General features: G+C 41.5%; 1 protein-coding gene across 1 annotated transcript; it reads left to right on the forward strand.

Moving 5' to 3' along the window:
- Nucleotides 1–775: 775 nt before the first annotated feature.
- ints4 (integrator complex subunit 4) lies at nucleotides 776–13,108 on the forward strand. The gene is given in 25 exon segments (XM_020925803.2): nucleotides 776–905; nucleotides 2,723–2,917; nucleotides 3,639–3,756; nucleotides 4,035–4,141; nucleotides 4,214–4,319; nucleotides 4,545–4,630; nucleotides 4,970–5,020; nucleotides 5,358–5,446; nucleotides 5,628–5,748; nucleotides 5,859–5,933; nucleotides 6,097–6,271; nucleotides 6,338–6,543; nucleotides 6,629–6,771; nucleotides 7,080–7,195; nucleotides 7,571–7,704; nucleotides 8,179–8,345; nucleotides 8,714–8,807; nucleotides 8,910–8,990; nucleotides 9,076–9,183; nucleotides 9,185–9,207; nucleotides 10,135–10,194; nucleotides 10,280–10,439; nucleotides 10,989–11,132; nucleotides 11,372–11,492; nucleotides 12,646–13,108. Coding segments are annotated over 25 exon segments (2,889 nt in total). The 5' UTR covers nucleotides 776–851; the 3' UTR covers nucleotides 12,801–13,108.
- The last annotated feature ends 493 nt before the right edge of the window (nucleotides 13,109–13,601 follow it).

Consider the following 13,601-nt stretch of genomic DNA (forward strand, 5'->3'; position numbering starts at 1 on the left):
GTTCTAGTTAAGTCCAGGTGTAGTTCTGGTTTAGTTCTGGTTTTAGTCCTGGTTTTAGTCCTGGTTTATCCCAAAATGTGAAAACTGAAAATTACCACCCTGTAATCCATTTATTCCAACAAAGTAACTGTAATCCAATTACCACTCACTGAAACAGTAACTGTAACTGAATACAGTTACTCATAATTGCATGCATTGCAATCGCATTGAAGATATTTACATCAGCAGGTGCAGGACAAAAGCCCACAGCATCATGGAAGACTCCACCCATCCAGCACATGAACTTTTTACAGCTCTCCCATCAGGCAGAAGATTGCGCCACCTACAGGCCAGGACCACGAGACTACGGAACAGTTTTTATCCTGATGCCGTGAGACAGATTAATTCTGTCAGAAAAAACACTACAAAACAGCACTGACTTGGAACGCACTTTAGAAAATGGGGCGGGTTGATATATAATATTTTTAACTATTTTATTCTTTTTATAACTATTTATTCTTATTATAACTATTTGTTTTTATTGTTATCTGTGCTGCTGTTGAAACCTGAGTACATTGTTTCGTTTCTGTATATTTTTTATACTGGAATGACAAATAAATTTGATTTGATTTGATTTGATAATTTGTACTCTGATTACGTAACTCCGGTACATGTAATCTGTTACTCCCCAACACTGATTATAACATGACTTAAAGGAGCAAATTTCACGTAATTTAGGACATTTAAGTGTTTAATTGTCAACGCTGCAGTGCTCTTCTCGACCAGCAGGTGGCAGCAGAGCGGAAATCAAGACGGACTACGGAGAGCGGCCGCGGACAAACTTGAATGTGCGCGTACTGTCCCGACTGAGGATGGCTGCGCACCTGAAGAAACGCGTTTATGAGGAGTTTACTAAAGTTGTGCAGGTGAGCAACACACTTATCCGTTTGCGAACACTTTATTTGACGCGTCTGTCTTCGTTTGGGAGGCTTTGATGGCCTTTTATAAACGAAAACAGTGTAGCGGCGAACCATGTGCTAACTATGCTAACGACGCTAGCTCTGTTTTGTTTTGGCCCTTGGATCTGTTATAATGTTTTTTATTTGTCTGTTTGTTTTACTAATATGTCGTGTGGAGACGTATTATTCTGTGTTATTAGATTCAGAATTTTTAAAAGACACAATGAGGGTGATGGAGTAACAGATTATATATTTTAATTGATTGGCAGACAGATATAGTGTCAAGTTTTAAGTTTTAATAACAAAAAATAAGCAGTCATGTTTTAATTTCCTAAAATACGGTGACCAGATGTCCCTATTTACTTGGGACAGTCCCAGTTCTGAGTTCTGTGTCTCCTGTCCCAGCAGATTTATCCAAAACCAGTGATTTGTCTCAGTTTAATACAAGAAATGTCCAAGGAGTCCATATTTTGACCAATTTGATGCACACCAACAATAATATTTTCATTTGTTTAGACTAAAATACAGAAAACTGAGCTGAAAATGACCATAAGAATAGAAATGCATCATTAGAGGTTCCTCAGATTATGACTGACCCACTAAGAAAGTTATGAATGGACAATTAGTTACAGTTTTTTCACAGTCTTTTCATAGTTTTATTTATACCAACCATCCCAACCAGCGTGTGTCCCAGTTTATTTAACACTTTATTTGTTACACTCTGGCTGTAGCTGGAAATAAATGACTATACAGGTGATGATGCACATTGTGAGTGAAAATTTGTGTAATTTCTCAGTCGTCGACGTAAGTTCCAAAACAAAAGAACAATTAAATTCTGTCATCTGGACAAAATTTTAGAGTGAAGAAGTTTTGCTCATCCAAGTCAATTCTTCAGTTCTGGCCATATAAAATAAGAGCACCTTTATTTGTCTCACGATGTGGAAATTTCAGTGTTGCCAGGCAAAGCTGAAGAACAGCAAGAGAACAGAAATAGGCTCTCAAAAGATAAATATTAGAGAGTAGACTTAGACAATCCAATCCAACTTTATTTGTGTAGCACATTTTATAAACAAGACAGTTTTGAAAGTGCTTCACATAAAATATTTCAGTTTAAAAAGTCAGCAGAGTTATGTTACAAACAGAAGGAACTAATAGAATTAATAGATAAAAGAATAATAATGATGAATAAGGGCAGTACTAAATAAAAAATATAAAAATAAAATAGGTAAAAACAATAAATAAATAAATAAACAACACACAGGACCATACAACTCATGCTGTGTTAAAAGCCACAGTATAAAAATGGGTCGAGAAACACTTATCTTAAGACTTAAATATATAAAAAAGTATAATAAAATTAAAAAATGCAACAATAAGTGCTTCTGACTATGATTATGTACAATGCAGCATATGATCAAAGCACAATATAAGGCAGTGTCCCACCATAATTAGTTAATTTACTAAGATAAAATTAGGTAAGACTTAAATTTTGTGGCAGGCTCTGACAGTATTTTAGCTGTATTTTTGCAATATTGCAGTATTTTTGTCATTGACTAAAAGACAAATAATTAAAATGACAATTATACTATACAATTACGTCTGATAAATTGCACATCCCTAATCTACAGAAGCTGGTTTTATCACTTTATCAGCTGTTTGCACCGGAAATTCAGTTTTATCCTGTATTCTTTGGGATTTGCTTCTTGCCACCATTTTAAAAAGTAATTTTGATTTAGATAATTCTTGCAGAATTTTCAGAATGTACCTCTCTCCTCTCGTCACAGATTCCTCATGAGGAGACCCAGGCGAAGAGGCTGCGTCTGTCCAAACCCAGTAAATCTGCAGCTCTCCACATCGACCTGTGTAAGGCGACCAGCTCCACAGACGCGCTCCAGTATCTGCTGCAGTTCGCCCGGCGTGCAGTGGAGGCAGAGAGCGTGGAGGGAGTCATCCGCATCCTGCTTGAGCACTACTACAAGGTACAGCCTGGGACACTTTGTTTCTCTGAATTAAAGTATTATGGAATATTCTTTTTCTTTTGTGCCTTGGTTTAAAGGACCCATATTACACAATTTTCTGATCTATGTTATTTCCTCATTAAACACATGCCTGGAGTTGTATTTTGTTTCATTCACATATGTTTAACACTCAATCCCTGCAAATTTAGGCTGTGTTCTTCTCTCAAATTGAAAACGCTCTGTTCGGTGATGTAATTTTGTAATACAGGAAGTGCTTTATTATGTTTTTAAACTTCATACACTTTCACTATAATCATTTTGATCTCTGGAATTGTCAATCTCTACTGAACAAAAGGTAAAAGGTATCTATTAACATGAAAACGATCGCTTGACGACCTCACAAGGTGAAGCAGAGCATTTTGAGTTTTGGAGATGTAGACAGAGTAATAATAAAGTGTTACTCAAACATGTGTGAATGTAACAAAACTCAATTCCAGGTCTGTTTTTGATGATAATAACATTATAACTAAGCTCACAGGACTCAATTTTGCATAATGTAGGACCTTCAAAAGTGTGCCATGTTTTCCTGTTTTTTTTTTTTAGTCTACCGCCTTCATGTCTCTACTTGATATTTCCTGTAATATTTCACTATTGCATTAACCCTATCCCTTAGTTTTCTCTCTAGTCTTGTCACCCGTCTCTTCCATGGTAATAACATGTGCTGTGCTTGTTTGGGCCTCAGGAGACAGATAACTCTGTGCGGCTGAAGATCGCGTCTCTGATCGGACACTTGTCTAAAACCCCGGGGTTCAGACCTGACTGCATCGTGGAGGACACCATCAACACGCTCAACAACGAGAGTAAGAATCACTTAGAAAGTGTGAATTGTGATTTTTTAAAAAAGTGTGATCTGACTTGAAGAAAATCAGGATATGAAATCTTTGTCATTTCTCACAACCCTAAAAAAGTATACCTTACCTTATCACACCCTTCTAAGTCTAAAAACTCAGGACCGAATAATTTTTGCTTCTTTCACAGTGATCAAATATGATGTCACCATTTGACTTGACTTAAGTATAGAGTAACAAGAAAGTCTGGTATTTAGAGTCTGAACAGAAGCTCGTGCTGTTTTTCCCAGAGTCCCACCAAGTCCTGGCTCAGCTGCTCCACTCCCTGCTGCTGATTGGTTCTCAGCTGACAGACACTCCCTCTGTGCGTCAGAGGTTGGTCCAGGTGTCCTGTCAGGTAAGCTCAGACCATACACCTGCCTTCTCGTCTGCACACGGCACTAATTCACCTGTCCCGTGTCTCCTGTAGCACCTGTCGGATACTTACTTTGGAGTGAGGAACAACTGTCTGCAGCTGCTGGGCTGTGTGGGTCTGACCAGCGGTGCTTTGAGCCTGGACAAAGACTCGGCCACAGGTGATACTGAAGAAGCATCATTTTTTATCAGCATCAGGAGTACAGAGATAGTCAGAACATTTTAGAGAAATGTCTGCTCAAGTTTTAGAAATGGAACAGATACTTTACAACTGAACATTTTTCCATAAATGTACATCCTGTCCTCTGAAGGATACTGCCAAGCAAAGTGTCAGTGTGCTTCTATGGACTTTGACAGATGTATTTTGGTCTTTTCTTGTTCTGTAGGAGGACAGAAGGATGTCCAGAGCATCATCAGTGACTATTTTGGAGACCAGGACCCTCGAGTGCGCACCTCCGCTCTCAAAGCCATGGTAGGAGCTGTGGGCAGGGCCGGTGTGGTCTCATCACCTCTCTCATGTTATACTCTTTTCTGATCTGTGTTATAATGTTGTTTCCTCATTAAAACATACCTGGAGTGTTTTGTTTCATTCACACATGTTTAACACACAAACCCTGCATATTTAGGCTAAGTTCTTCTCTCAAACAGGAAACACAATACTCAAACATGTGTGAATGAAACAAAACACAACTCCAGGTATGTTTCTGATGAGTTAACAACATTATAACATGACTTAAAAGTCATTGGAACTTGTTTTTTGCATAATATAAAACCTTTAATTGCACTGTACTTATGTGTGTGTGTTTTCCAGCTGCAACTCCACAGCAGAGGCATGACCATCCAACAGGACATCTATGACCAGGTACTGCAGCCAGAGCCCATACACTCCGTTATCCATATAAAGACGTCTTATTAATCAAACCAGATGATGCAGTGTTATGAGAGATGTATTATGCAGAATTGACTAAAACAGTGATACATGGAGGATTTAGCAGTGTTGCTTTGCTATTGTGACTCAGATTAAAAAAAAATTCCACTGCTTGCTCCTCTGAACTGTAGCCCATAGGGGGCACTGTTAGCATGGTCTGACAGAACTTGTGATGATATTGCAGTTCAAATTATAACATAATGCTCCACAGGTGTCACAGATTAGAACTATGTACGTGTGTTTTACATGTGTGTGTGTTTGTGTGTGTTAGGCGTGCAGATTGCTGTCAGATGACTACGAGCAGGTGCGCTCTGCTGCTGTGCAGATGGTGTGGGTGCTGAGCCAGCTCTACCCAGAGAGGTAACACTCACACACCTGTTCTCATTCATACAGGCCTCAGCTTCTCTCCTAAACCCAGTTTTGTAATGTGTTAATGGTGACTGGCAATAGACCCTTTACTCTGCTGATATAGAGGCTTTATTTGTGCTGAATGATCTTTAGTCCCGTAGGGACTGCTCACTCTCTTGGTCTGTGCTTTCAGTATTGTGCCTATTCCATCTTCCAATGAGGAGATCCGCCTGGTGGACGACGCTTTTGGAAAAATCAGTCACATGGTGAGCGATGGCTCGTGGATGGTGCGGGTCCAAGCTGCAAAAACCCTGGTACGACATGACCACAGTGTCAGATGCTCCATGTGTCACACACAATACACAACATGTATGTTCCATGTGTTTGTACACACAACAGAATGTGTGCTCTGTCTCTGTGCCAGGGGGACATGCTGCAGGTCAGCCCACACTTCCTGGAGCAGAACGCACTGGACAAGAAGCTCATGTCTGACCTGAGGGTGAGTCCTGCTGTGATCTGTGGTACAGGTCCCTGTAGTGTTACAGGAACAGTAATAGTCCTGCTGTGAGCTGTGGTACAGGGGCCCCTGAGCAGCACACTGGCTCCTGTAGTAGTCCTGTACATATTAGATTGACACAGTTGTCTTGCGTGTGTGTGTACAGCGTAAGCGCACTGCTCATGAAAGGGCCAAGGAGCTGTTTGCTTCTGGAGAGTTCTCGTCTGGGAGGAAGTGGGCAGACGACGCCCCCAAAGAGAAGCTGGACACTAACACAGTGAACCTGATGGCCTCAGGGGCCTGTGGGGCCTTTGTTCATGGACTAGAAGATGAGATGTTTGGTGAGAGACACACACAGGTCTGACACACACATGTGAAAGGCACAAGGCTGACCTGCTGTTTTCCAGAGGTGCGTATAGCTGCTGTGGAGGCGTTGTGCCAGCTGGCCCGCTCTTCTCCCAGCTTTGCAGAGAAGTGTCTGGATTTCCTGGTGGACATGTTCAACGATGAGATCGAGGAGGTGCGGCTCCAGTCCATCCACGTCCTCCGCGAGATCTCCACCCACATCACCCTGAGGGAGGACCAGCTGGACACAGTGCTGGCAGTACTGGAGGTACTGCTCACATTACTCACAATCACACTTTGTATTTTCATGTAAAACATATAATATAATAAATAATAATTCACACTGTGTACAGGACTCCTCCCGGGACATCAGAGAAGCTCTACACGAGTTACTCTGCTACACCAACGTGTCCACCAAAGAGTGCATCCAGCTGGCTCTGCTGGAGCTCCTCAAGAACCTCAACAAGTACCCCACCGACCGCAACTCCGTCTGGAAGTAAGACACACACTTACACAAATGAATTACCCTAAACCCTAACTTTAACCAATCTGAAAGCAGATTTTACTTTAAACCATGTTGTTGATCTGATAATAAAGGATTTATATCATGGGGACCTTTGTCATAAAAGAGTCTTTTAGTCCCAACATTATTAAATATAATCACAATTACAACTATCAGCCAATATTATTGGATATATTGGACAATAAAACAGGTTGTATAGTTGATATTGGCTGTTGTAGCTGCCCACTGGTGGAGTTTAGATGATATTGTTTCTCACCAGTCCCTCTCGTTTGCTTCGGCAGGTGCCTGAAGTTTCTGGGCCAGCGCCATCCCACACTGGTCCTGCCCTTGGTGCCCGAGCTGCTCAGCACCCACCCGTACTTCGACACCCCAGAGCCGGACATGGACGACCCAGCCTGTACGCAAACACAATCCACTGTACCACAGTACACGCACTTTAACAGTAGTCACACTGAACAAATGGTAAACTTGAATTTGATTGCTACAGCATATGGTAAAGGGTTAGAAATGATTATCTAGAAAGTAAAAATGATATAAATTCCAATGTCCCCTGTTAGTATTTTTTTTCCACAGTGGCTTCAGAAAGACATTATTGAACTCCAAACACAAGGCTGTCAGTTAAAGCACTTAAATCTCCCATCGAGTTGTAGGCCTTGTAAATTTGCAAACAGTGTTGAAAAAAGTCCAACTGTATGTAACATTTCCACTGCAGCTTCCTCTCTGGCTTTGTATGAGCACAAAGTGTGTAACTATAATCCTTCTGTGTACACAGACATAGCTGTGCTGGTGCTGGTATTTAACGCGGCTCAGACCTGCCCCACCATGCCCGCGCTCTTCTCTGACCACACCTTCAGACACTACGCCTACCTGCGTGACAGCCTCTCACACCTGGTGCCCCTGCTCACGGTAAGCTGCACACCTGTGTCCATGGGCAGAGCTGTGAGCTGCTTGAGGGTTTCCCTGGATTGTTCCACAGTATGGACTTTAAACATATTGACTTAATTCATTTACAGTTGTATTAATCATTGAAAAATAACTTGAAAAACATGCATTCTTACTATGAGCGGCTCACCTCTCCAGGCAAGAGCATCTCCATGGACCAAGGTGGCCGATGTTTACAGCGATTTTTCCATTAAAGGGACAGGCAGGAATCAGCTCCCATTGGGCGCTGTAATTTTTCACCAGGAAATGAGCCGACTCATTTTTTTATTTTTAATTCTTTAAAGTAGACACATTACTTTTGTCTGCGATACTGTTATAATCTAAGACCCCAGTGGATCATTATGTTGGATTTTGGACATTCAAAATCAAATCTAAATCCTCCTTCACCTGTGTGTGTGTGTGTGTGTGTGTGTGTGTGTGTGTGTGTGTGTGTGTCAGCTCCCAGGCAGGAAGCAGCCGTACTGTCTGGAGACGGCGGGCTCAGCCTCTGCCTCTGCATCTGTGGAGGCTGCTCAGATGTTTCTGCAGCAAAGTTTGCTCAGAGTGGAGAACATCCAAAACCTGGAGGCAGCAGGAGCCCAGGACCTCCTCAAACTCACCATACGGTAACAACAGCACAAGACGGGAACCTAACCTAAATCTAAACAAAACTTGACAGTAGTCTTCTGAAGAGCAACTAACAACATTCCATTTGTTTTGTCTAAATGAAGGTCCAGTATGAAGCTTGTTTCTTAAAAGATGATGCAGACTAGGTCTATAAATCCCTAATTTATGTACAGTAATCATTCAAAACAAGAGTTAACTAGACGTAAACATAGACTAAATCAGATCTGTACCAAAGCTAAACTATAACTCGTGCACTTGTAAATAAGCCCCTACATTTCATCAGCAGTCCGTTTATCACCAGTGCTGCCCTGCTACACGTGTCACATTTTTAGAGTCACTGGGTTTAAGGTTTTGTTTGTGTGTCCAGGGACTTGCAGCGTGTGGGGGAGCTGCAGACGGAGCTCGCCGGGGCAGCTGACTTCTGTGCCACTTACCTGCACTGCCAGCTGCTGCTCAGCCAGGTACTGCCCTCCATTGCCCTGCTCTAGTACAGTCCAGTCTGATCTAGTCCAGTGGTCTCACTCTGGGCATTTGGATAATGGTTTTCGTCTGTGCTGCTGTAGGCTCTGCAGGAGAAGCTCTGGAGGACGGCTGTGCCCTTGTGTCTCAAACAGAACAACAGTGCCACACAAGCCGCTCAACAGGTCTAAGATCACTTTCTTTTGATTCTTGAGCTCCTTGTAGAGACTGAAATGTTACATGGTCTTTTTCGCCCATGTGCGTGTGTAGATGGTGGAGGAAACGTTCCGTCTGGAGTTCTTGTACAGTGGTCTGGAGAGCAGACAGATGGCTGCTCTGCATCATGTGCGTCTGCAGGCCCGAGCTCTGCAGCTGCTGCTTGTCTGCACGCACCAGGAACAGGTCAGTACACACAGGAGACACTTCACTTTAGCACCAGCAGGGGTCAGTACATAAATATTCTGTTAGAATATTTCAGCTGAAAGCCTCTGCAGTTGTTTACTTAGAAACAATGAATAGTTAATAGTTAAATCAATATTTACAGCCCTCAGTAAAAAGCGAACAATTTGGTCATTAATCGCGCTCCTCCATGTGGAACGTCTCGGGACATTCAAGGTACACACAGTGCGTGCAGGTGCTCAGTGCGTGTACTTTGCGTGATACGTGACCATTCAAGAGTTTGGACTTACCCTTCATTCACTGTTTTTTTTCCTTTCCTTTTACTACTTTTTTTTTTTTCCTTTACTACTGCTTTTTACATTTTAGTTGCAAATGGAAGACATCAAATATATGAAGCAAGATGTATGGAAAAAAAAAAGTTTATTATCTCAGCTGAATTTTTTATTTTTTTTTCTATTAAAATACTCATAGTATCCACCCTTTGCTTTATTACCAGAGCTGGAAAAACCCTTGGCTTTCTCTCATTGAGCTTCATGATGAAGCCTCACAGCTGTGCAATGTCAGGGCCAAGAAATACTGAAAGTGCAAACCAGGGTTCAAAGCAAAGGGTAAAGGCTATTTTGGAAAAAAAAAAAAAAAAAAAAAGAAAGAAAGAAATCTACAAGTTTGGAGCTATTTTGAGTTTATTTTTTGTTTACTACATTCCATTTGTGTCATTTATAATTTTGATGTCTTCAGTGTAAATAATGTTGGAATTAAAGAAAAAACATAAGTGAAAAAGTGTGTTCAAACTTGACTGGTCGTGTAATTCTTTTTGATCACTCCCCTGTTCGACTGTCTTAAATCAGGCTTTCACATGTAGGTCCATTATAGATTATATTTAAACTCATGCTGTTATTAGACACATACTATCTGCCTTTCTCTCCTCAGCCTGGACTCTCTGAGCAGCAGCTGTGACCGCTTCCTCCAGGACATAGAGCATTTTCAGAGGTACTTTTCCCCACTTACTCTGCTCGCTCCAAACCATGTGTAGATGATCACACTCACCCCTCTCCACTTGTCCACCCTCCCTCAGGCTCTTTATGACAGAGCTGCCCCACCTCAAGGACACGTTTGTGGACAAGGTTCTGGAGCTGAGGCCTCGTCTGTCCAGCTGCGCTCCGGTGGAGATGGTCAAACTTCTGCAGAGCACGCTGAGACAGAGCGGACTACTGCTGCCCACACTGCCCCCCCAGGTAGCACACACACACATTCCTCATAGGAAGTGAGCATGGGCACGCTTCTGGCTCCATCAGCTCTGCCTCAGATTCACTTTGTATCGAAAAAAAACGTCTCCCCTCTCTCATTTTGGTCTTAAATTGTTTATATTAACCCTCTCAGTATGATCTTATTTCACAATTTTCTCCATAAAACAATTCCTACTCCTAATATGTTATGTGTATAATTTCATTTTAGTCTTCAAATATTGTTAATAATTGTTAGTCTGCTTCTTTACAGTCATGGTTTTATGGTGAGAATGCATTAAGTAAAGAGCAAGGTAATAACTTTAGCTTTGAGAAGGGGTATTATGAATTTATTTTCTTTTTTTAAGCTTTTAACGTTGTTCTCTCATCAAAAACATGTCTGAAGAGGTTTTAGATGTCATCCATGTATGTTTGAGTAATTTAGCGATCTCTCCTGGGCCCTCCTTATGACAATCCTCCATAAATACAAAAACCAATGGATAGTCTGAGCAGAGTAGAAGTAGGTATGTTAATTTGAAAAGTGTCTCTCTCTTGTGCCAGATTCAGAAGGCCACAGCGACCATCATTGAGCCCACAGGGGAGTCGGACAACCCGCTGCGCTTCACCTCTGGCCTGGTGGTGGCGCTGGACATCGACGCGACTCTGGAGCACGTGCAGGACCCACAGAACACGGTCAAAGTGCAGGTCTGTCTCTGCTGTCCCCCACACCGCCACACCCCCACCAAAATTCACTGATGTCATGTTTTCAAATCAAACTGTCATTTTACCTTTACAAAAAATATGTAATTTGTTGTATTTTTTTGATAGTTGTGTAACTAGACACATATATACATAAACAGAAGAGACATTAAACAGATACATACATTTGTTTCGATATTACCATATGAGTCTGCACATGTGAATGAGATGTTCTGCTGTGACAGGTGCAGTATCCTGACGGTCAGTCTCACCTGATCCACCCCAAACCTGCAGACTTCAGGAGGCCCGGCCCCACCCGTCACCGGCTCATCACACAAGTGTACCTGTCCCACAGCGCATGGACAGGTGAGCAGCTCCACACTTTTACACAAATGTTCTAAAAATCCATTTAATACAGGATTGTGTTGTGTTGGTGCCATTTTTATGCCACTGCTTTTGATGAAATGCAATTATTTTTCTTTTTTTTTCTTTTTTTTGCTTACTTATGAAACTAAAGATTTTATTGATACAAATTGTTTATCTTTAGAGGATGAATTAACAGTGAGAGCTGGGTTGTAAAATAGATGGTAGTAGCCTGAGAGTTAAACAGAAGAGGCACGAGGCTGGAGTTGTAACGCAGGAGAAGTTCATTTACATCAGTACAGGACCCAGCAGCTGGAGACATGAGCCCTCAGGACACAGTGATAGTGTTGTCCATTCGAATCCAGTGCAGTCCATTCTGGCTTCTGTTGTAGGGAGTATTATACCTGTGATGTAGGCCAAGATAACAAGCTGGCAGTGAGAGCAGTACAGCACAGAAATGGACTTTCTCTAACAGACTGGACATATAAACTGTCAATAAAATGTAAATTTTGAGTCAGATGTTGAGAACTCCTTGCCAGGCTGGTGCCACCTGGTGCCGCCGCTCAATTTCATTTCTCTCAAGCGACTAGATCAGGAATCAGAATACACTAGACGGTTCGCAAAAAACGCGGAAGTGCGAGTTCAGGCACCAGCCAATCAGCGAAGAGCCATATATTCTGTGTTGGCAACGATTCCCGAGATCGAGGTTTTAAAGCCGGAACAAAGAGAATGTTTGGTGAATTTTATCAAGGGGAAAAATGTTATTGCCCTTCTTCCTACAGGATTTGGGAAAAGCTTAATATACCAATTTGGTTAAATAGTACCTGCCTACTGTCAAGCAAACAAATTCTAACGCCGCGAGGTAAATGTTAAGGTTAGTTGTTAAGGTTAATTATGAATTAGGCTAGAGAACTCCAACACAGGATTATGTTTGTGAAGTTGTTAGTAAATGAATGACAGATTAGTTCATGATTTCTTAATACTTAATAAATTCCATTCTGAAAGGCTTTGAATTTCCTCTAAAGCACTAACTCATTTGATAACTCTTGATTATGATTATGTTTGATTAATATTAAGTATGTTCTGAGTGTCATTTTGATCCAGACCTGACCATGTTCATGTTGATAATACGTCTCACTGTGTTCTTGTGCTCCAGAGCCGTGTCAGATCTCCGTGCGCCTCCTGCTGGCGTATAGCAGCACTGCTCCAGGCGGGGCCGAGTCCGAGGGCCCACAGACAGACATCGAGGGGACCATCCCCTTCAGCAAACCCGTCAAAGTGTTCATCATGCCCAAACCCACGCGCAGATAGAGCTGTGAAGGATCATGGGACTGTACAGTAAACACAACTCACCAGACACGAGGACAGAAGTAAATAAAGACTCAACTTTTCTATCAAACCAGAGTGGATTGTGTTAATTTAAGGTCATATTATTTGATTTTCTTAGACAAGTATAAATGGACATAGCTAACCTGTTATCCGCTGCGTTCCAAATAAGAGGTGACCATCGGCTCCATCAACTCTGCCTCTAGTTCACTTTGTATTGAAAATAATTTCACCCCTCTCTCTGTAACTGCTGCTGTCAGGCTCTTCATTTTGGTCTTAAAAACTGTACAAGATCCTGGTGTTTTTTATTTATCTATTATGTCTGTAAACCAATTCCTAATATAGAACTCAGGTCCAAATTTCCCCCATAACACATGGCCTCCATGAGCTTCATTTGACTGGAGCCAACGTCACACTCCCTGCGACTACTTCTTTATACAGTCTATGGTAGGGGTGTGCAGAAATATTGAAATATCGGAATATCGTATCGTTTAATGTGATGATACAGTATCGATATCAGTAAGAGTATTTTTAGGTAAATTTTACTGAATTGTTTTGTTACAGAGCTACAGTTTTGTTGTTTGTTTAGAGAAGGGAAACATGTTTATGCGACACATTTGACATTTTCACTGTTTTGATGATTAAAATGTTTGTGTTTCATATGAACTTTGCACAAGAAGTGGTTTAACAAAGACTTTTAGTGTAACAGCCATGATTTAGCCTTTATTTTTTTATTGAACCGTATCGAATTAGTTTGAAATATATCATATCGAATCTAAAGTTCAC

The sequence above is a fragment of the Boleophthalmus pectinirostris genome, unplaced genomic scaffold (assembly GCF_026225935.1).
Source record: "Boleophthalmus pectinirostris isolate CB_2022bp ecotype Guang Dong unplaced genomic scaffold, ASM2622593v1 HiC_scaffold_9, whole genome shotgun sequence".
Classification (NCBI taxonomy): Eukaryota; Metazoa; Chordata; class Actinopteri; order Gobiiformes; family Gobiidae; genus Boleophthalmus; species Boleophthalmus pectinirostris.